This window comes from Olea europaea, chromosome 15 (genome assembly GCF_002742605.1).
Source record: "Olea europaea var. sylvestris chromosome 15, O_europaea_v1, whole genome shotgun sequence".
Taxonomy (NCBI): Eukaryota; Viridiplantae; Streptophyta; class Magnoliopsida; order Lamiales; family Oleaceae; genus Olea; species Olea europaea.
In genome coordinates this window covers 28660922-28686666 of record NC_036251.1, presented here as the reverse complement: position 1 = coordinate 28686666, position 25745 = coordinate 28660922, and the positions used below count along the sequence as shown (strand labels likewise).

The 25745-nt window shown below is 31.9% G+C and overlaps 1 protein-coding gene across 1 annotated transcript; it reads right to left on the bottom strand.

Annotated features, from left to right (window-relative positions):
• Positions 1-14557: 14557 nt before the first annotated feature.
• Positions 14558-15115, bottom strand: LOC111411512 (agamous-like MADS-box protein AGL80). The gene has a single exon (XM_023042037.1). It carries the CDS (start codon positions 15113-15115, stop codon positions 14558-14560), a length of 558 nt encoding a protein of 185 aa, XP_022897805.1.
• Positions 15116-25745: the final 10630 nt, after the last annotated feature.

Genomic DNA, 25745 nt, shown 5'->3' with positions numbered 1-25745 from the left:
GTTTGAGGATGGATGTTAGCATATCTCCCTAATTATATTGACTGACCAATCTCCATGATTTGTGTAATTAGCATTAATTACTTACCTTATGTGCTTGCCTCCTTCACCTATAAAAGGAGGGCTCTTGTATAGTTTTATTTATCACAGAATACAGAAGTTATTCACAATTCTTCCTCTATTCTCTTAGTTTTAACAAATGGTTTTTTGAAAAATATGTGATTAAAAAATATGAATTTTTTTTGAGTTTACATGTAACATTATTTTATAAGAGATTGTATAGTTGAAAATGAATTTTGAAAAAATAAGAGCTCAAACGGGGGTTTAATATATGATGTTTCTTAATTCAATTACCATGAATAGATGCAACCACAGCCTTCATACAACCATAGCCTTTTTAAAAATCAATCTCCACCAAAAAATCGAGCAGCACACCATCATTGTTTGCCACCACCAGCTCTGTTAGTGTAATGCAAAAATAAATTAGTATAAGTCATAATTAATCACGTTTTTCATTTCATGTTTGAGAGAGTCAATGGTTGTTACTTAGTGCCTTATTTTGTGCTTCGCTTTAGGACTATCTTTTAGTTTTGGTTTTCTGTTTCCTTAAACATTGAAAGTAGTTGTTTTCCTGTGTGTATTTGAGATGTTCTCAGCTGAAGAAAACATAGTGCAAAAAACTTCCTAAAACTTTGGGCCTTACATTTATTTGATTTAATTCCTCTTAGAGTAATTTCTGATTTTGATTGCTATTTCAGACTCTCTCTTTTTTAACAAGCTCTTTACTTCAAATTTTTATATTACTTAAATCTACCTTACACCACACATACCCAACGTGATCTATAAGCTGCCATCTTTGAAGAACCATATTTCAAAGAGAAGTAAATCCGACGGTGTTCTTCCTCTTCCCTTGCATTTCCTCCCCAGGGTCTTTCTTCTACAACCGCGACTATGATACTACTTTCCTACGTAGAATGAGAATCCTCTGCCGACTCGAAACCTCAGTTCCACAAATGAACTATCATTAAAATCCCAAATACCAGATCCATATCTTGCAGGGCGATGGGTCATAGTGGTAGAGGGTAGCGATGGTGTGAATCTTCCGATACAAATGTAGGAGCGGTGTTTATAGTGCATTTAGATGGAAGTCATTTGCAATGGTGGTGGTTCAGCATTGGATGTGGTGTTCATGCGAAACTCACAAGCATATGAGATCATTGATAAGTAATAATATAATTAGTATTGTCCCATGAGGAAAAAATCTTATATTGAATTGTATTAATTCGATATCAAATTCAAATGTAAATTTAATAAAAGAGATTTATGTTTATATCTAAATTATATCTATTTCTAGTTCATGATCTTCAATTCAATATTTGATTTTTCTAGTTCTTGATATTTCTAGATTCAATCACTGCTAGATTTGGTTTTTCTTCTCCAACATATGATGAATTGACCACTCATTCTTCAAAGATTTTATTATTGAAATGATAGAGAGGTGAGAGAGAGATCTTATGCTTGTTAGACCGTGTTGTGTATATAGTGGCAAATTAGGTAAAAAAAGCATCAAAGTTGGTTCCCATAAGTGTTCGTATCAGAAAAAGAAAATGAATCTTGTCTAACCCAAAAGCCATGCATTTTTTGCTCCGCCAAATGTTGCATTTCAGTTATATTATTTGGAGGGACATTTTACAGAATCAACAAACCAGCCATGCACTGGTGCATCAGAATTTCTACCAGCCATGCACTGATGCATCAGAATTTCTATGTCCATTAATCTGTTAATCATCTGAAGCTTTACAGCTTGTTTATGACTTTAGAATCCTTAGAATCATATAGGATTCCTGGTTGAACAATCTCTGGGTCTATTCCATTCCCGTAAGTTCCTGAAATTTGGAAATAATATGCTGAGCATCAAATGCAGATGGCCAAACTGTTAGCTGAGGTTCATAGGCACTATAAATTATAATGCAAGCTTGTATATCACGTAGGGTGCAAGTTCGTTCACCTTTTTCACTATTCCCTTCTCTCTCTTTTTAAATGAATCCTCTAGTCATGTTTAGGGACGATTTTTTCGTGGTGAATGGTGCTGTCCATTATTTTTATTGCCAGAAGGTGGTATATATAGATAAAAAAAAAAAAAAAATTCGCATTATTGATTGAATAGCAATTGTCTATTTTCCATCTTTAAATTCCAGCATTTAGTTTTAGTACAATAAGAAATAAAATCACGTGGATAACATTTCTTGGCTTTTTTGGAAACTGGCAACTGTCTTGTACAAGTGAAATAAAAATTTCGTCAATCTGGGGTTATCAATATTCCAATTAAGCTAAGAAAAAAGGAAATAATCCACTAATATTAAGTGCATAGAGATAGCCAAATAAGACAGCAAAGAAGTATAACATTTGTAGGAAATACAGTAATCCAAAATGATTCAAAAATTGGGGAAGTATTTACACAAGAAAATTTGAAGATTACTAACACAAGAAAAGGTGTCCTTGGTACTAAATGCACTGACATCAATATTAAGTATACATTCAAACAGTTGCAATGTAATGTCATGAAATTAAAATTATTTTCATCACCTGCATGCTTAAAAAATCTAAATTCCTAGTTTTCAACATATGTTCACCTGTGCATTAGATGTGCATTTGATGAACATGCTTCGAAAACCTGAGAAATATTATTTCTGGGGTTATCAATATTCCAATTAAGCTAAGGAAAAAAAAAAGGAAAATAATCCACTAATATTAAGTGCATAGAGATAGCCAAATAAGACAGCAAAGAAGTATAACATTTGTAGGAAATACATTAATCCAAAATGATTCAAAAATTGGGGAAGTATTTACACAAGAAAATTTGAAGAGTAACACAAGAAAAGGTGTCCTTGGTACTAAATGCACTGACATCAATATTAAGTATACATTCAAACAGTTGCAATGTAATGTAATGAAATTAAAATTATTTTCATCACCTGCATGCTTAAAAAATCTAAATTCCTAGTTTTCAACATACGTTCACCCGTGCATTAGATGTGCATTTGATGAACATGCTTCGAAAACCTGAGAAATATTATTTCTGGGGTTATCAATATTCCAATTAAGCTAAGGAAAAAAAAAGGAAAATAATCCAATAATATTAAGTGCATAGAGATAGCCAAATAAGACAGCAAAGAAGTATAACATTTGTAGGAAATACGTTAATCCAAAATGATTCAAAAATTGGGGAAGTATTTACACAAGAAAATTTGAAGAGTAACACAAGAAAAGGTGTCCTTGGTACTAAATGCACTGACATCAATATTAAGTATACATTCAAACAATTGCAATGTAATGTAATGAAATGAAAATAATAAATAATTTCATTACCTGCATGCTTAAAAAATCTAAAATATCTAGTTTTCATCATACATTCACCTGTGCATTAGATGTGCATTTGATGAACATGCTTCGAAAAACTGAGAAATTTTATTTTAGCTAACCGGAACATGCTTCAAAAACTGAGCAATATTATTTTAACTAACTGGTTTAACTGTTGTAGATGTGATCAACATCAAGCGACAATAGTTTAATGATTCGTACATCATTTATGTTGTGCTCAAAACTTTGACAGTAACTATGAGTTGTATAAATTCATGAGACATTGTGAAAATAAAAGTAAAAGTTCATGAAAAACCATGGTAACATTTTAGTGATCACCCTCTACAAATATTATTACACCAGAATTGTATAAATAATTTTAAATTTGTTGATGCTCTATTGACATGCTGGAACACCTTAGAGAATCAGGTCGATATGCATCTCAAGCTTTTATGGTCATTGAAGGTTACTAAGAAGAACTATTTGTAGGTTATGCAACAATAATCGAACTTGTAATTAATTTGTACTGAGGTGTTCTAAATTTAGAACTTAGCATCATTCAAGAATTTCATGAATTTAATTTTTTGTAATAACAGAGACGATGGCCAAAACATAATCACAGTAAGAATAAAAACAAAGCACTGTAATTAATCCAAAAACAATCACAGATGAAAGTAAAAGGTTATGATTTATGACAGAGACTTAATTCCTAAAGCTAGGTCTGGCGGCATCATCCCTAGGAGGACTGGAGCTAGTCCCACCCATTTGTAATGTTGTAGCCCAGTTCTTTTCCAGTTCCTCCATTCAGGCCATGATGTCCTGAATATTTTGCTCCGCTAAACCTCCCATTTCGGTTATGTCATTTAGAGGGACATTTTGCAGACTCGACAAACCAGCCATGCACTGGTGCATCAGAATCTCGACGTCCGTTAATCTGTTAATCCTTTGAAGCTTTTCGGCTTGTTTATGAGACTTCTGAACCCTTTAAATCGTATAGGATTCCTGATTGAACAGTAGCTGGGTCTGAACCATTTCCGGAAGTTCCCGAAATCTGGAAATAACTTGCTGAGCATCAAGTGGAGATGGCCAAACAGTTGGTTGAGGTTCATAGGCACTATATATTATAATGCAACCCTGTATATCACACAGGGTGCAAAGTTCGTTCATCTTGTTCATTATCCCCTTCTTTCTCTTTTTAAATGATGCCCTTCTCTCTGTGTCGTTGGCTATGTACTCGAGCTTTATTTTTCCTCTAGTCATGTTTAGGGATGATTTTTGGAGGGTGAATGTGCTGTACACGTTATTTTTATTTCCGGAAGATGGTATTTATAGATAAAAGATTGGATTACTGATTGAATAGCAATTGTTTATTTTCCTTTTTTTAAATTCCAGCATTTAATTTTCATACAACAGGAAATAAAATCATATGGACAAAAATTATCTTGGCTTTCTTGGGAAGTGGCAACTGTCTTGTACGAGTGAAATTAAAAATGAGTCAATATGAGATTATGAATATTCCAGCTTAGCAACGAAAAATAAGGGAAATTATTCATTAATATTGAGTGCATAGAGAATGCTAAAATAGAAAGTAAAAAAAGTATAATTTTTGTAGGCAATACTGTGTATTCAAAATAATTTAAAATTAAGAAAACACTTGCACAAGAAAATTAGAAGATTAACATTAAAAAAGGTGTCCTTGGTATTAACTTAATGCACGGACATCAATATTACATATACCTTCAATCATTTACAATTTAATGAAATATAAATAAATAAATAATAAATAATTTCATCACCTTCAAACATTTTTCGTTAACCGTGCATTAGATGTGCATTTGATGAATATGTTTCGAAATGAGCAATATTAATTTAATCAACTGGGTTAATCGTTGTAGAGGTGATCAATATCAAGCAACAAAATATTAATGCAATTGTTCGTGCGTCATTTATGTTTTGCTCGAGACTTCAATAGTAAATATGAGTTATAGTATAAACTCATGAGATATTATGTCAAAAATAAATAAATAAATGAAAGGTCATGAAATACTAGGTAATATATCCGCGATCACCTGCTACATAAAGAGAATTGTATAAAGAATTGAAAATTTAAGGACACCTTATTGATATGCTCGAACACTGTGGAGAATCTGGTCGATACCCATCTCTGGCTCTTATGAAATCTAAGGTTACTAAGAAAAACTATTGGCTGAAAACCCTAAAATGCACATGATTTAATGAGAGTTTTTGGTGATTTGAAATTGGGATCGGTAAAACAATCACATAAGCCCTTGATAAAGCGACATGTAAGAAAACACAATATAGCATGTGATCAACAAATCATCGATTCCTATGTATGAATACTGATTGGATCAAAAAATTGAAAGCATCATAGAAATGTCGATGATTCCGTAGAACACTGAAAGTTCGACAACATCTATGAAAATCTCATATTTTCATTCAAGAGTAATATAGAAAATGGTAAATCTGTATTGCAAATTTAAATAGCCAGTGTACGATGTTAAACACAAATTTTGGAAAGATGTAATTGTCATTATTGGAAATAAATAAAACTTAAGAAATTACCAAAAAATGATAAATCTATGACGAAAAAATTAAATAATTAAAATCGAAAAGAAAAAAATGAAATCTTGCAAAAATCCTAATTGCCCATTCGTAATTAAATTTGTTGGATATAAAATAAAAAAATAAGAAAACAATGAAGCCGTTATAAATTTTGTCGACCGTATCGAATTTTTTTTTTCTTTTTAAGATAGTCTGCCTCACTTTTAAGAATTTGATCCATATCTATTTTGATGTCGATGCTCATTCTCCATCTAGCTCTAGATTGAGAAAACATGACTTTCAGCCATTCAACACCTACATTCCTCCTCCATCATAGTTTTTTCTAAGTGACATACATTATATTGTTGATCATATGCATAATTAATCCCACATGTCAAACCACTACAGTAAAATGGTTATTTCAGACGAGATATTTGGTGACATAAAAATGTTATCGAAATGAGTAATTTTGCACGACATGATTTTAAAGTTTATCGCAAATACTAGACAAAAAAGTACCAAAAAAATATAAGCCTACAAAAAAAATTGTGCAATATCCAAAAGTGCGACAAGAAATAAAGATTGTGGCAAAAAACATGATGGGAAGCATGGAGCCTATATATTGTTTGGTGGGAAATTTATGGCAATAAACTGTCATTTCTTACGACAAATTGTTTGTGATGTAATATGATCTACTGTTTGTGACAATTAAATTTTGTTGCTCAAAATCTAGGGATGGTGGAAAAAATTTGCTATACCCATGTTTGTCATTACTCTAGCGTGTAGGGATGGTGAAAAAGAAAATGAGACATCCACATTTGTCACGTATTTGTCTTTTTATAAATAATATTTATCACAAGCCTATTCTACTATTTTTTTTAAATAAATGAATTGCAAAAAAATTCTAACATTTAAAATTCGATCATTATGATTGCATTTAGTTTTCGATTGAATGACCTTACTTGATTATTATGATCCAAAATTCTTACACTATTTGATTGAAAGATTTAAAGCTTCATATAAATATTTGGGATTCCATAGAATAATGGAAGCTCGTCGGCGTCTATGAAAAGAAGGAAGAACTCACCCTGAGTAAATGGCAGGCGTTGGGTACTTAAACATCCTTTGGAAAGTTACTCGTAACTTGGACACGACAATTTTTCTCAACATAATGCAGATTGGATTTCATCTCGAACTGAAATCACGGAGGAAAAGAAAATTATTTTCCGTGTCAAAGAACAAAAAAGTCGTTGACGAAAGAGCTATGGCACTGTTGTGGGAATAAATTAAAAACTAGTTTATGATTGCAGTGTAAAATAAATTATTTTATGTGGTAACTATATTAAAACCATGTTTATGTAATTTTACTCCTTGCTATTTAATTAAATAAAAAATGTGGAAAATTGTAGTCTAACTAAAAAAATTCGTTGTGGTAATATTATTACCTTTTTTTTTTCTTTTCAATTTTAGATATTTAAACTTTTGGCACAGATTTTTTTTGCAACTTAATCATTTTTATTTATTTCCTCATAATTTAGTTATATAAGGACAATTAGGTCTTTTAAAAGTTTAGGTTTTACTTCGTACACTTGCTCTTTAAACTCTCAATGCAGCTCTATCGTTTTTTATATGACTTTTGATTAAAAATATGAGGGTTTTAATGCTGCCTAACTTTAATTATTCTATGAAATCCCAAATATTTCTATGATGCTTTCAATTTTTCGATCAGAATCAATGCTCATAGGAGCTGATGATTTGTTGATCACATGTTTTATTATGTTTTCTTACGTTGCTTTATCAAGGGCCAATTCGACTTTTTACCAATCTAGTTTACATATCACCAAAAACTCTCGCGTTCGTGGTAGGCTACCAATAATTCATCTTAGTACCCTTCAATGACCAAAGAGCCTAATTATTTATACAATTATATTGTAATAATTTATGTAGAGAGTGATCACGAATATGCTACCATGGTATTTCATCAACTTTTATTTTCATTTTCACAAAGTATCTCATGAATTTATACCATATCTCATATTACAATCGAAGTATTGAGCACAACATAAATTATTCGTCAAAATATTGTTTCTTGAGGATGATCACATCTACAACGATTTGCCCAGTTTATTAAATAAATATTGCTCAGTTTTTCAGAACAATCATCAAATGCACATCTAACGCACAGGTGAACGTAGATTTAAAACTAGGAATTGAGATTTTTTTAAGCACGTAGGTAATGAAATTATTTATTAATTATTTTCATTTCTTTATATTACATTGTAAATGTTTGAAGGTATATGTAATATTGAGATCGAAGCATTAAGTTAATACAAAGGACACCTTTTTTGTTTTAATCGTCTAACTTTCTTGTGTAAATATTTTTCTAATTTTAATTTATTTTGGATACACTCTATTGCCTCCAAAATTATATTTTTTTCTTCCTATTTTAGCCATCTCGATGCACTTAATATTTATGGATTATTTTTCCCTTTTTTTTTTCATAGCTAAATTGGAATATTGACAATCTCATATTGACAAATTTTTATTTCACTTGTACAAGATAGTTGCCACTTTCCAAATAAGGCAATAAAATGTTTATCCATGTGATTTTATCTCTGAATGCTGAAATTTAAAAAAGGAAATAAATCATTAATATTAAGTGCATAGAGATGGCTAAAAAGGAAATTGAAAAACTATAATTTGGAGGCAATATATAGTGTATTAAAAATAATCAAAAATTAGAAAAATATTTACACAAGAAAATTAGATGAGTAACACAAAATATGGTGTCCTTTGTATTAGCTTAATGCTCTGACATCGATGTTACATATACCTTCAAACATTTACAGTGTAATATAATGAAATGGAAATAAATAAGTAATAAATAATTTCATCACCTACATGCTTAAAAAATCTAAATTCCTAGTTTTCAATCTACGTTCACCTGTGCATTAGATGAGTGCATTTTGTAAAAATGAGCAATATTAATTTAACTAACTAGGTTAATCATTGTAGATATGATCATTATCATGCAACAATAATTTAATGCAATGGTTCGTGATGAATTGATTTTATACACTTATTCGGGACTTTAAATAATGATGTTTTGAAGTTCATTTGATGAAATTTAGCCTAATTCGTGTTATGTGGAGTCTAATAGGTAAAACTCATTATTTGATAAAGAGTTGAAAACAAGCAAAAAATAGAGAAAAATGGCAAAATCAAAACTACAGGGATTGAATGCAATAATTCAAAAGTTTTGTCAGATTGTGAGGCGGCGATTCAAGAATACCAATGTCAATTGGAGTTGAAGAGAAGTCAACAAGATGAGAAAATGTGAAAAGGGATCAAAGTACACACTTGAGAAAGTTCATGGTCCCAAAAATTTGTATCATGCGTACGCAATGTCACAAAAATCCAACGTGAGGCTAAATCATGTGTATTGTGCATACGCACTTGGAAAAAAATTATTTTTCCTTTTTTTTTTTTGTTTTGGAAACTTTTGGTATACAATCTTTCGGCACTCTACCACAAGCCGTCCAAAACATGGGGACCTCCTTTGACCTAAAAAATCATGGATTCTAATCAATTTTGGAGGCAAAGAATGAGGCCGGCAACTTGGAATCAAGACAAACTGCAAGGAAATTGAAGATTTTTCTTCCGAATTCATGATTCACATCAAGAATGAGGAAAATTCCTGTTTCTTCTTTCCTGGTGATGATTTTCAAATTGTTCTTTTGTAATTTAATTATGCACATGTTAGGCTAGTTTTTCAATTGTATTGGACTAGTATTTGAACCCTATTTTCGTTTATATCAATTCAAGACATTAATTTAGGAAGTTCTTGTGTTGTTCGATTGATTTTACATACTCATTGTACTATTTGGTTGTTTTACCATCAATTAAATAGTTAGTTGCTTGTTGTAGTATTGGAATACTCACAATAAACCTAGAATGGAGTAAAATTAACATGTACATCTAGAATTAGGAAAAATCTCTTTCACACATTTAATCTGCCGTGTTTGAGCCCATTATTTCCTCATTAAAATAAAAAATATGACTGTTATCTATCACATCAAGCCACCATATTTGACTTTTTATCTCTTATGTGGGACCCATAACGGCAATATTTTTCATTCTCATTTTTACAATAATGTGGCTCAAACGGGGGTTATTGATAATCTAAATTAGATGTATGATTTTCATGTGAATTCGTACAAGGAATAGGATCGCCTCGTGCAAGTCATAGGTTGGTATATCTTTGGATAGAGTATTTAACATATTAGCATTGTCGGTTGTCAAAAATGCATGAACTGAATAGATTAATTATTGAGAATTGAGATAGATGAAAATAGGTGGATATATGAATCCAATGCAGGCACTACGTAAATCAGAACATCATATATACTTGCCTCGTGAGAACGATACTCTTAACTCACAAATCTTATTATTTGTACCATGATTCCGTACGCTGGCGATTTTTGTCCGAACAAGTTTTTGGAGCTATTGTCGGGGAATAACAATTTTAATTTTAGTTAAATAGTTTATATTAGATTCGATTTTTTATTTTTTATTTTATTTTGTTTGTTTTAGATTATTCAGTATATTCCCTAATCTCATCATGTTGCACTTCTCTTAGGGGTGACATCAGTTTATGCAAGATCATGATGTCAACGTGCCAATTCCACTAGATTTCAAAATTGAAAGGGCCTTCAAACAGTGCAGGAAAGAACAGAGAAAAGAAAGGATAATGGCTAGTGCAACCGCCTATTGTCTACCCATATTTTGGAAAAGTAAACGTCCATCTTCAACCTGGTGTTATCAATCTCTTCTAAAATTATCATGACATCAAGTGTCCAGGAAAGCTATAGAAAACTTTCATGAACACATATAAGCTTTTCTGATGTTGTACGAAGTTCTAAGTCATGAGAGAATATCTTTAGATGGCTTTCCAAATGGGCTTGTTCCCTTACACATTGAAGGAAGGAGCAAAAGTATAGCTATACTCACTATTTGCCGGAAGTAATGTATCATGGAATGACATGATGCAAAAATTTACCATGAAATTCTTGCACCATTTTGAATCAACCAAAGAAAATGAAGTATATGCATTCAAACAAAGGGATCTTGAGACATATCTAGAGGTATTGGAAAGGTTCAAGAGTACGTTTAGGAGGTGCCCAAATCTTGACATTCATAAGCAGGCATGGGTATATCTCTTCTACAATAGATTACATCCCAAATTTCGTAACATGAGAGATGCTTCATGGGGGTCCAGCTATGACACAGGAGATCAGCGACGCATGTAACCTATGTGAGAGGATTGTCGACAATCAGGCCAATCACCAACTAACGGGGAAGCTCTGAGGAAGGCACTGGGATATATAATGTGGACACAGTGACAATTTTAACAGCACAAATAGAAGCAATAACGAAGAAGTTTGACACTTTAACTCAATCTGTGCACATGATACAACATCCAGCTCCTTTTTGCATAGGTTATGGGGCAGATCACATCACTGCAATCTGCCATTTGGCTTTCACTCACATGGGTCCGCCAACAAAGGTCAGTTATGCACAAAACTATTAGAGGCAAAATGGACCTTTCCACACAAACTACCATCCAGATTTGAAGAAGCATCTTAACTACATGTGGATGGATAATTCGGATAAAGAAAATTAGATGAGGGACAATCCACCAATGATTCAGCAACAAGAAAAGAGGCAATCTTTGGAGGATCCACTTGTCAAGTACTTGCATCCTCTATAGAGTCATTATATTATGCATTCTTTGGCTGAATTTATGAAGACGTACACAATATTTGTTGTTTCTATTCACGCTAGCCCTGATTTTGTTCAAGTAATGGAAGCTTTAATTATGGTGTAGGTGCCAAGAAAAGTCTGTGCAATAGCAAATTACGAAAGAATAAACTGCACAAATTCTAAGGATACTCAGTTTCTTTTATGAAAAAGGCAAAATCCTGTCCAATAGACAATTGGATACGCTTTTCCAATTTTGTCTTTCAATCATTTTGTTAAATTTAAAACGATTACATTTTATTGTTTTAATTTAGTTAAGTACATTATTTTATTAAACACGTTTATCTTTCCATCTTTCTATTTAATGTGCCTTCATCTCAATATTGTGTTTTGTTAAAACTGACGTTTTCATTTAAAACGAACAAATGATTATAAGTCACAATAAAAGTGTGTACACAAATAAATGTAAAGTTTAGCATTATACAATGCCAACTTTCATGCATTTTTAGCAATCTAATGACTGTATATAATTCTTAAAATAACTTTATGATTCTATTTTAAAAGCTGATTAATTTTAATTTGAAGCGATAAGCTAATAATTAAAAATAGAGAAAGATTCTTTAGATTAAAGAAAAAATAATGGAAAAATATAATTTAAAGAAATAATAATATATATAGTTACACAACGGTTCATGGGTAAAAAAATTCCCTGAAAATGTGCAAGCAAACACAGTGGAAATAATAAATTAAAATGAGTTATAAAGAGAAAAATGTCAGTTAAACGTGCTTCAACAAACTATCAATATTAAAAGGAGGAATAGAATATTCCATAAACTCAATATACTTGTATTACTATATTTTTCTTGCTCAACTTCTCCATGCAAAAAATTAAATATTTTATTGTACATCACAAGCAGGCACAAACCATTTTCTTCTAATTTCTCTCTCTAAGAACTCGTTTCCCTCTAGGATCTCTCACAGGAAGCACTGATTTCTGTAATAATGTGTACAAAATTCTTCTATATACTAAGCAACAACTCTTTGTCACGAACAATTTTTATTCCCTACCCCCTTCTACCTGTCACATTCAATTCTTGTATTAATTGCCTAATGTCACGTGATTCTATATCTTAATTGAATTGTACGATGTTCATCCATTTACAGTATTGGGACCTCTGCAATTTAGGTTAACAAAAAAGTGCAGAATAATTAGTGGCCTAAAAACTTCCCGTAGAATACAGAAGAATGGCATTTGGCAGAACTGAGATTCAAAATTATGATAGACAAAATACAAAGATCATGTAAATTTTACAATTCTGTAAAATGATATCTTGGAATTGGTATATTCAGTTTAAAGAATGCGCAGAAGGAAAAATGTAATCATGAACAGTAACAAACAGTTTTTCTTAGAGCAATAGACAGACAGACAAAGTTTACATGTAACTATTCCGGTAACCATCACGTTGAAGTGACGTATTCTGTATTCAACTCTTATTCTGAATTATGCTATATATATACTAAGGAGCTCCATGTTATACGAGGATCGTATGATCAGATCAGGTGCCTTTGTTCTGGTTTATCTGTATTTCACTCGGGGAAGTCTTGTTTATTGATACTTGGTTTGATGAGTTCGGGCAACGATATTCCTTGTAGATCAGATCCATATATGTGGCTTATCTTTATTCATTTTGCTACAAGATACCTATCTTTCTCTGTAATGGGGATCACCACGGGAACCTGACGCGTCCACCAACTGCCAAACCATAGCCCTTTAGATCAGTGAAAAGCAACATGCTTTATGTGAGATTAAAAATGAAAATCGACATGCTTTGTAACTTTCTGTAAGATTGCTGTGAGAGTTTTCTGGTTGTCTTAGTTGAGTGAGTAAACACTATGTAATCTTCTCTTTAAATGGCAGATTGACTGGGGTAAATTTCCTAAAGTGGTTGATAATATTTAGTTCCAAAACAAGCAATTCTGGTGTCTAAAATCTGATTTTCTTTCCTGAGTTCATTCCTGCCAATTCCGGTGTTTTCTTTCAAGTATGCAAATCTGATATGATCTTTCCTGGGAGAAGAAAAATCCTAACAAAAACAACCAGCTCTTTCAATAAAACAACTGAATTGAATTCTGAACCAATAGTCACATAACGGACAAGAAATCAAAATGTGTAAAGTGGCAATTAAAAATGCAATTTTCGTCAGCAGGAACACCGGTATGATCAACTGGAACTATCACCCCGATTTAATACAGTAATTCCGGCAGAAATTATTCTGCACTTTTTTGTTAACCCAGACTCCGGCCATTCTGGCAAGAGAGGGAGGAGATGAGAAGATGACAGGATGAACCGATGAAGAGAAATGGAAAGAGATTAGAACTTTTCCAAATTTATCCCTATTTGGATTTTATTTGATTGGTTGATTGGTTTTAATTTAATTAGTATAACATTTCCATATTTATTGACTGCCAACTAGGCAGTGTGCTTAGCATAACGCTAAGCACGGTGCTTAGTAGATTGGATCCGTGTATGTGTATATATATATATATATATATATATATATATTTTTTTTTAATATCTCAATTTCTTTCCATATCAATCCTTTGAAAATGCATTAGATTTCACATCTTTAGCACATCCGGAAACTGACGAATTCGCGTTAACTACGGTTAAGCAACAATAATCGAACTCATAATTAATTTGTACTGAAGTGTTCTAAATTTAGAACCTAATATCAATCAAATATTTCATCTATTTAATATTTTCATAATAACAGACAGGATAGCCAAAACAAAATCACGAGAAGAATAAATACAAACCATGTAATTAATCCAAAACAACCACAGATGAAAGTAAAAGGTTACGATTTATGAAAGAGAGTTAATTCCTAAAGCTGGGTCCGGCGGCATCGTCCCTAGGAGGACTGGAGCTAGTCCCACCCATTTGTAATGTTGTAGCCCGGTTCTTTTCCAGTTCCTCCATTCGGGCCACGATGTCCAGCATATTTTGCTCCGCCAAACGTCCCATTTCAGTTATGTCATTTAGAGGGGAATTTTGCAGACTCGACAAACCAGCCATGCGCTGGTGCATCAGAATCTCCATGTCCGTTAATCTGTTAATCCTTTGAAGCTTTTCAGCTAGTTTATGGGACTTCTGAACCCTTTGAATCGTATAGGATTCCTGATTGAACAGTCTCTGGGTCTGATCCATTTCCGGAAGTTCCCGAAATCTGGAAATAATTTGCTGAGCATCAAGTGGAGATGGCCAAACTGTTGGCTGAGGTTCATAAGCGCTATTTATTATAATGCGACCCCGTATATCACACAGAGTGCAAAGTTCGTTCATCTTGTTCATTATCCCCTTCTTTCTCTTTTTAAATGATGCCCTTCTCCCTGCATCATTGGCTATGTACTCGAGCTTTATTTTTCCTCTAGTCATGTTTAGGGATGATTTTTGGAGGATGAAATGGGTTGTACACGTTATTTTTATTTCCAGAAGATGGTATTTATAGATAAAAGATTGGATTACTGATTGAATAGCAATTGTTTATTTTCCTTTTTTAAATTCCAGCATTTAATTTTCATACAACAGGAAATAAAATCATATGGACAAAAATTTTCTTGGCTTTCTTGGGAAGTGGCAACTGTCTTATACAAGTGAAATTAAAAATTAGTCAATATGAGATTATGAATATTCCAACTTAGCAGCGAAAAATAAGGGAAATTATTCATTAATATTGAATGCATAGAGAATGCTAAAATAGAAAGTAAGAAAAGTATAATTTTTGTAGGCAATACTGTGTATTCAAAATAATCTAAAATTAAGAAAACACTTGCACAAGAAAATTAGAAGATTAACATTAAAAAAGGTGTCCTTGGTATTAACTTAATGCACGGACATCAATATTACATATACCTTCAATCATTTACAATTTAATGAAATATAAATGAATAAATAAATAAATAATAATTTCATCACCTTCAAACATTTTTCGTTAACCGTGATTAGATGTGCATTTGATGAATATGTTTCGAAATGAGCAATATTAATTTAATCAACTGGGTTAATCTTTGTAGAGGTGATCAATATCAAGCAACAAAAAATGCAATTGTTCGTGTGTCATTAATGTTGTGCTCGAGACTTCAATAGTAAATATGAGTTATAGTATAAACTCATGAGATATTATGTCAAAAATAAATAAAAAAATGAAAGGTCATGAAATGCCTTGGTAATATATCCGCAATCACGCGCTACATAAAGAGAGTTGTATAAAGAATTGAAAATTTAAGGACGCCTTATTGATATGCTCGAACATTGTGGAGAATCTGGTCGATACACATCTCTGGCTCTTACGATAATCTAAGGTTACTAAGAAAAACTATTGGCTGCAAACCCTAAAATGCACATGATTTAATGAGAGTTTTTGGTGATTTGAAATTGGGATTGGTAAAACAATCATATAAGCCCTTAATAAAGCGACATGTAAGAAAACACAATATAGCATGTGATCAACAATCTCATATTTTCATTCAAGAGTAATATAGAAAACGGTAAATCTGTATTGCAAATTTATATAGCAAGTGTACGATGTTAAACATAAATTTTCGAAAGACGTAATTGTCATTGTTGGAAATAAATAAACTTAAGAAATTACCAAAAAATGATAAATCTATGACGAAAAATTAAATAATTAAAATCGAAAAGAAAAAAATGAAATCTTGCGAAAATCCTAATTGCACATTCGTAATTAAATTTGTTGGATATAAAATAAAAAATAAGAAAACAATGGAGCCGTGGATTTTTTTTTTTCTTTTTAAGATAGTCTGCCTCACTTTTAAGAATTTGATCCATATCTATTCTGATGTCGATGCTCATTCTCCTTCTAGCTCTAGATTGAGAAAACATAACTTTCAGCCATTTAACACCTACATTCCTCATCCATCATGGTTTTTTCTAAGTGATATATATTATATTGTTGATCATAAGCATAATTAATCACACATGTCAAACCACTACAGTAAAATGGTTATTTCAGATGAGATATTTTGTGACATAAAAATTCTATAGAAATGAGTAATTTTGTATGACACGATTTTAAAGTTTAACGCAAATACTAGACAAAAAAGTACCCAAAAAAATATAAGCCTACATATAAAATTGTGTAATATCCAAAAGTGTGACAAGAAATAAAATTGTGGCAAAAAACATGATGGGAAGCATGGAGCCAATATATTGTTTGGTGGGAAATTTATGGCAATAAACTGTCATTTCTTACGACAAATTGTTTGTGATGTAATATGATCTACTGTCTAAGAAAATTAATTTTTGTTGCTAAAAATCTAGGGATTGTGGAAAAAATTTGCTATACCCATATTTGTCATTACTCTAGCCTGTAGGGATGGTGAAAAAGAAAATGAGACATCCACATTTGTCACGTATTTGTCTTTTTATAAATAATATTTATCACAAGCCTATTCTACTGTTTTTTATAAATAAATGAATTGCAAAAAAATTATAACATTTAAAATTCGATCTTTATGATTGCATTTAGTTTTCGAATGAATGGCCTTACTTGATTATTATGACCCAAAATTCTTACACTATTTGATTGAAAGATTTAAAGCGTCATAGAAATATTTGGGATTCCATAGAATAATGGAAGCTCGTCGGCGTCTATGAAAAGAAGGAAGAACTCACCCTGAGTAAATGGCAGGTGCTGGGTACTTAAACATCCTTTGGAAAGCTACTCGTAACTTTGACACGACAATTTTTCTCAACGTAATGCAGATTGGATTTCATTGTGAACTGAAATCACGGAGGAAAAGAAAATTATTTTCCATGTCAAAGAACAAAAAAGTCGTTGACGAAAAAGCTATGGCACTGTTGTGGGAATAAATTAAAAACCAGTTTATGATTGTAGTGTAAAATAAATTATTTTATGTGATAAATATATTAAAACCATGTTTATGTAATTTTACTCATTGCTATTTAATTAAATAAAAAATGCAGAAAATTGTAGTCTAACTAAAAAAATTTGTTGTGGTAATATTATTACCTTTTTATTTCTTCTTTTCAATTTTAGATATTTAAACTTTTGGCACAGATTTTTCATTTTTTTTTTTTGCAACTTAATCATTTTTATTTATTTCCTCATAATTTAGTTATATAAGGACAATTAGGTCTTTTAAAAGTTTAGGTTTTACATCGTACACTTGCTATTTAAACTCTCATTGCAGCTCTATTGTTTTTTATATGACTTTTGAATAAAAATACGAGGGTTTTAATGCTGCTGAACTTCAATTATTCTATGAAATCCCAAATATTTCTATGATGCTTTCAAATTTTCGATCAGAATCAATGCTCATAGGAGCTGATGATTTGTTCATCACATGTTTTATTATGTTTTCTTAGGTTGCTTTATCAAGGGCCAATTTGACTGTTTTACCAATCTAGTTTACATATCACCGAAAACTCTCCCGTTCGTGGTAGGCTACCAATAATTCATCTTAGTACCTTTCAATGACCAAAGGGCCTAATTATTTAGACAATTATATTGTAATAATTTATGCAGAGTGTGATCACAAATATGCTACCATGGTATTTCATCAACTTTTATTTTCATTTTCACAAAGTATCTCATGAATTTATACCATATCTCATATTACAATCGAAGTATTGAGCACAACATAAATTATTCGTCAAAATATTGTTTCTTGAGGATGATCACATCTACAACGATTTGCCCAGTTTATTAAATAAATATTGCTCAGTTTTTCAGAACATTCATCCAATGCACATCTAATGCACACGTGAAAGTAGATTGAAAACTAGGAATTGAGATTTTTTTAAGCACGTAGGTGATGAAATTATTTATTAATTAATTTCATTTCTTTATATTACACTGTAAATGTTTGAAGGTATATGTAATATCGAGATCGGAGAATTAAGTTAATACAAAGGACACCTTTTTTGTTTTAATCGTCTGACTTTCTTGTGTAAATATTTTTCTAATTTTAATTTGTTTTGGATACACTCTATTGCCTCCAAAATTATACCTTTTTTCTTCCTATTTTAGCCATCTCTATGCACTTAATATTTATGGATTATTTTTCCTTTCTTTTTCATAGCTAAATTGGAATATTGACAAATTTTTAGTTCACTTGTACAAGAAAGTTGCCACTTTCCAAATAAGGCAATAAAATGTTTATCCATATGATTTTATTTCTTATTGTGCGAAAATTGAATGCTGAAATTTAAAAAAGGAAAATAAATCATTAATATTAAGTGCATAGAGATGGCTAAAAAAGAAATTGAAAAACTATAATTTTGGAGGCAATACAGTGTATCAAAAATAATCAAAAATTAGAAAAATATTTTCACAAGAAAATTAGATGAGTAACACAAAATATGGTGTCCTTTGTATTAACTTAATGCTCCGAACCGATGTTACATATACCTTCAGACATTTACAGGGTAAAATAATGAAATGGAAATAAATAAGTAATAAATAATTTCATCACCTACATGCTTAAAAAATCTAAATTCCTAGTTTTCAATCTACGTTCACCTGGGCATTAGATAAGCACATTTTTTTAAAAATGAGCAATATTAATTTAACTAAATAGGTTAATCGTTGTAGATATGATCAATATCATGCAACAGTAATTTAATGCAATGGTACGTGATGAATTGATTTTATACACTTATTTGGGGCTTTAAATAATGATATTTTGAAGTTCTTTTGATGAAATTTAGCCTAATTCGTGTTATGTGGAGTCTAATAGGCAAAAGTCATTATTTGATAAAGAATTGAAAACAAGCAAAAAATAGAGAAAATGGCAAAATCAAAACTACAGGGACTGAATGCAATAATTCAAAAGTTGTGTCAGATTGTGAGGCGGCGATTCAAGAATGCCAGTGTCAATTGGAGTTGAAGAGAAGTCAACAAGATGAGAAAATGTGAAAAGGGATCAAAGTACGCACTTGAGAAAGTTCATGGTCCCAAAAATTTGTATCATGCGTACGCAATGTCAAAAAAATTCAACCAGAGGCTAAATCGTATTGTGCATAGGCACTAGGGAAAAAAAATTTATTTTTCTTTTTTTGTTTTGGAAACTTTTGGTATACAATCTTTCGACACTCTACCACAAGCCGTCCAAAACATGGGGACCTCCTTAGACCTAAAAAATCATAGATTCTAATCAATTTTGGAGGCAAAGAACGAGGCCGGCAACTTGGAATCAAGACGAATTGCAAGGAAATTGAAGATTTTTCTTCCGAATTCATGATTCACATCAAGAATGAGGAAAATTCCTGTTTCTTCTTTCCTGGTGATGATTTTCAAATTGTTCTTTTGTAATTTAATTATGCACATGTTAGGCTAGTTTTTCAATTGTATTGGACTAGTATTTGAACCCTATTTTCATTTATATCAATTCAAGACATTAACTTAGGAAGTTCTTGTGTTGTTCGATTGATTTTACATGCTCATTGTATTATTTGGTTGTATACCATCAATTAAATAGTTAGTTGCTTGTTGTAGTATTAGAATACTCACAATAAACCTAGAATGGAGTAAAATTAACATGTACATCTAGAATTAGGAATGATCTCTTTCACATATTTAATCTGCCCTGTTTGAGCCCATTATTTTCTCATTAAAATGAAAAATATGACTGTTATCTATCATATCAAGCCACCATTTTGACTTTTTATCTCTTGTGTGGGACCCATAACGGCTATATTTTTCATTCTCATTTTTACAATAATGTGGCTCAAACGGGGGTTATTGATAATCTAAATTAGATGTATGATTTTCATGTGAATTCGTACTAGGAATAGGATCATCTCGTGCAAGTTATAGGTTGGAATATCTTTGGATAGAGTATTTAACATATTAGCGTTGTCGGGTTCAAAAATGCATGAACTGAATAGATTAATTATTGAGAATTGAGATAGATGAAAATAGGTGGATATATGAATCCAATACAGGCAGTACGTAAAGAAGAACGTCATATATACTTGCTTTCTTAGTGTAGAAATAATATAAACAACAAAACCCAATTCTCCTTCGATGTTACTACACTTCGAATTTGATAAAAATGATTGAACTACAAAATAAACCTTATTCCTCGTGAAAACAATACTCTTAACTCACAAATTTTATTATTTGTACAATGATTCTGTACGCTGGTGATGTTTGTCCGAACAAGTTTTTGGAGCTATTGTCGGGGAATAACAATTTTAATTTTAGTTAAATAGTTTATATTAGATTCGATTTTTTATTTTATATTTCCTTTTGTTTGTTTTAGATTATTCATTATACTCCCTAATCTCATCATGTTTCACTTCTCTTAGGGTGACATCAGTTTATGCAAGATCATGATGTCAACAAGCTAGCTCCACTAGATTTCAAAATTGAAAGGGCTTTCAAACAGTGCAGGAAAGAACAGAGAAAAGAAAGGATAATGGCTAAAATCCAGAATCAGATTTAGGATGCGCTTCAGGATCCAATTCAAGCATCAACTCTCATTCAGGAAAGACCCCATCGCCAATGAAGGCCCAATTTTTGTAGGGGATTATGTGAATCCATGGCCAATAGTAGTGCAACTGCCTATTGTCTACCCATCTTTTGGACAAGTAAACTTCCACCTTCAACCTGGTGTTATCAATCTCTTCCAGAATTATCATGACATCAAGTCTCCAGGGAAGCTACAGAAAGCTTTCATGAACACATATAAGCTTTTCTGATGTTGTACGAAGTTATCAGTCATGAGAGAATATCTTTAGATGCCTTCCAAATGCTCCTGTTTCCTTATACATTGAAGGAAGGAGCAAAAGTATGGCTATACTCACTATTTGCCAGAAGTAATGTATCATGGAATGACATGATGCAAAAATTTACCATGAAATTCTTGCGCCATTTCGATTCAACCAAAGAAAATGAAGTATATGCATTCAAGCAAAGGGATCTTGAGACATATCCAGAGGTATTGGAAAGGTTTAAGAGTACATTTGGGAAGTGCCCAAATCTGGACATTCCTAATCAGGCATGGGTATATCTCTTCTATAATAGATTACATCCCAAATTTTGTAACATGACGAATGCTTCATAGGGGTCCAGCTATGACACTGGAGATGAACGACGCATGTAACCTATATGAGAGGATTGTCAAGAATCAGGCCAATCACCAACCAACACGGAAGCTCTGAGGAAGGCACTAGGATATATAATGTGGACACAGTGACAATGTTAACAGCAAAGATAGAAGCAATAACGAAGAAGTTTGACACTTTAGCTCAATCTGTGCACATGGTAAAACATCCAGCTCCATTTTGCACAGGTTATGGAGTAGATCACATCACTGCAATCTAGCATTTGGCTTTCACTCACATGGGTCCACCAACAAAGGTCAGTTATGCACAAAACTATTAGAGGCAAAATGGACCTTTCACTACAAAAAAACTTGCATCCAGTGACCAATCTTATTGGTCGCTAAAAGGTCTTTCCTGGTCGTTGGAGCCCTTTTGCGACCATGTATCTGTGGTCGCTTAATGGTCGCAAATTTGACGTTGGTAAATCTCTTCAGTGACCATACATACTAGTCGCTGTACATGTCATCTCAAACGACCACATACTGGTCACGGTAGGCTTTGATTTTTGGTAGCTGATAAGTTGATTAATTTGTTGATTCGCTGTCGTCAAATGTCTTCTGCGACAAAGATAGATGGTCACTGAGTGTTAGATATTTAGCGACCAACATGGCTGTGAAAAGGAGTATGTTTTGGTCGCTCGTAATTGTTAGAAGTTTGTTGCTTATACTCTTTACGTTGGTTGGTAAATATAGTAGAACAAAATATTTTCAGACTAACAACAACCAATGATTGGTTGGTGAAGATAATGAAATAGCGACCAAACTATGGTTGGTGAATAGTGCTACCTTTCATGGACCAATCGTTGGTCAGTAAACATTGATAACTATAGTGACCAATCATTGTTTGGTAAAGGACAACAATTTTTTCATTATTTTTCAGTGACCAGAATTTGGTTGCAGAATGATATTATCAACCAATATGTGGTCGCTAGACGTATGTATTAATGCTTTTATATTAAATATTTTTTTATTCTTGCTAATAATTTGTCCAATAGTTCAATTTTCAACCATCATAATTACTAATTTAGTAATATTGAAAGCTATAGAATATTAAATTTAACAAAAAATATGTTCTACAAAAGAAAATTGTATTGCATAGATAACTAGTAATAGTCAATGTATAATCATAAATGTCTAATATTTAACCACGAAAAGATAAATTGTAACTTCAATAATGTAATCATAGTACTGCAATACCAACCGACGGCGGTGGTGGAGACGATGGAGGTGGATCATTGGTTGGTTCTGTTGGAGGATGCTGACTCATATCCATTTGTGCAAAGGCTCTGGATCAGTAATGCTTGTTGTTCGAGACTTTGTGTAAGCTCACTAATAACTTTATCCTTCTCTTTATCTCGTTTTGTAAGAATTTCCAACTGTTGCATCAATTTAGGGAAATTTTGCATGGAGCAGGTCCAATCCCAGAAATAGTCTCAGCACTCTTACCAAGAACTCGAGCACATATTTTTGCTTCATCCAGTATAGGTGCTTTATCTTCAAGCTTTGCTTGTGATTATTGTAACTCCACCATTTCTTTCTGTCGTACAATAGAAAAGGTTGTTAAAATAAATAAAATTAATGTTAAGATCTTTGTGTAATAAATTATATATCTTACATATTGAGACTCGGCTAGTTGGTTGTCCCATCCTTTTGATGTGGAATGCATCCTCCTAAACAATTCAATATGTCCAATTAATTCTTCATTTGTAGATTGAAAAAGGTGGAGAAAATGTCATAATATAGTCAAATTAGGAAATAATTGATAACCTCAACATGTTACCAAAGTAGTGAAGAGTATAAAACCTACCGAAGTTTAAATTCAACTAAACATATCCCACAGAACTATGGCCTCAGGGACTGAAAAGCATATCCAGCAACATTTCAACAATATTTAATGACAGTCAAGGGATAGAAAATATGTTAATACTCCTTCTAGAAGTCAGCCAACATTCTAATGACAACCTTTTTTTAAAAACTAATTTCATCATTTTCAAAAATCAAGTCTACTTTTTGAATATGTATTCTATGAAGCACACTTAGAATTTGAAATAGTCTTGTAAAACTAAACACGAAATAATTACGTCGGATCAACTAAAAGATAGTTAATTATTCCTATTTCAACTAAAGGAAGCAAATTTAAAATATTAAGCCTCATACTCGAGCCTAAACTAGGGAAAAAACACCTAATTCATCATTTAAGTCGAAAGGGTTATAATTCTAACATAGTGAGCAATGATAAGTAGACTAGTGATACATATTAACAATAATTAATAAAACATGTCAACTTAAGAAAATTGAATGCTATTTAACCAACCAACTTTAATTGCTTAATAAGCCAGACCAATACTCACTCTAGAAGTCAACATGTTTAACAAAAACTACTGATTAAAAGTGCAAGAGATTAAGTCTATTAGATAACCAGTGCTTTCCTAGTTGAGGTAAATGATCTAGTCCCTACATGAAGATTATAAAGAAGCTTCGAACGATTGAGTTTCCTAGTTGCAGATCATTTCTTAAAACCAACAACAATATCTCAAAGTGAGTAATTTGGCATCTCAATCATTTCACTTTAATTAACAATATTGTAAAGTAGTATAATAACTTAACATACCAAAAACTTATTGCTTTCAAAATGTGCACACATCCATTTCCAATCCTCTTGTGATTTAACAGTTGATGGCATACATTGTAGTGGATCATTTCCATCCAATTTTAACTATTTATATTTTTTATTACATGCACTTCTATGTTCTTTGTATCTCTCACGGCAATGTCTTTCAAAAATTTCAACCATTTGTTGACCATTTAAATCAACATCAAATTTTTCCTGAACAAAGAGAAAATAAGACTTCAGTGATTATAGTATTAAGCATAATCCAAATGAATTACAAAATTTACTTACAAGAAGACGATTTTAGGCAAATTCTCTATAATGAGGAGTTGCCTGACTCCAACTAGTTAAGCATTGCGAAACAACGTTTCGCATGATGATACTACTCTCATTAGCAAATGGCGAGGATGTCTCACCAAAGGTACACATATGTCCTTCCCTGGCTTGTACAACTAATTTTATCTTACTAGCATCCATTATTCTCTGAGATGCTAAACCACGACTAATTCCTCGTTTTCTTTTATGAAGAGAACCTAAAAGATAATTAAAGATAATTAATATTGTCGAATAGGAAGAGTCAGTCCACATTATCTTAAAAATCATTAAATACATACCATTGGACGACTCTTGCTCAGCAGTATCCACAAAATTAGTAGAATCAACACTAGATTGAGTAGTCCTATTTATACCTGATTGAGCTGTAGAAGGTGTCGAAATAGGAATGTGTAATTGATTAGAGTGCTCTCCTTGTTGACAAGGAGATGGGCTCCCATTGCTAAAGCTTCGAGGAGTCATAGATGTTATGGGTACCACGTGCTTTGACTTTCTTTTTGGTGGTATCTGTATTTGTATTAAGAAAATAGGCAAAGCAAACACGGTGAAGAAATAAATACATATTATGATTAAACTATACAACATTAATTAATTGTATAATAGCAAACATACAACAAATCCCACACCCAAGATCATAGCTTCTTTTCCTTCCCTTCATATATAGCTCACCTTGCCAATCATACCATATGTGATTAAGACAACCAAATAGTAAGAAACCATACCATATCAATGAAAGTTTCAATTACATTAGTCTAACTGTATTTAGAAATCTTCAATTAAGATGCATTTCTTATTTATTCTAATAAGAATTAATGAAAACAAAACTTAATTATCCATGAAGATTCACAAGAAGTTCATAGGATATGGCCTTGTTACAACTTCATTTAAAATGGCAAATGAGTTATTTAGTATATAGTTACGTAATGAACAACTATTCAAATGAGTCTAAATCATCAAGGTCTTCACTATT

Excerpts from the sequence above, each read along its gene's own strand:
- LOC111411512 (XM_023042037.1), bottom strand. The coding sequence starts at position 15,115 with ATGACTAGAGGAAAAATAAAGCTCGAGTACATAGCCAATGATGCAGGG.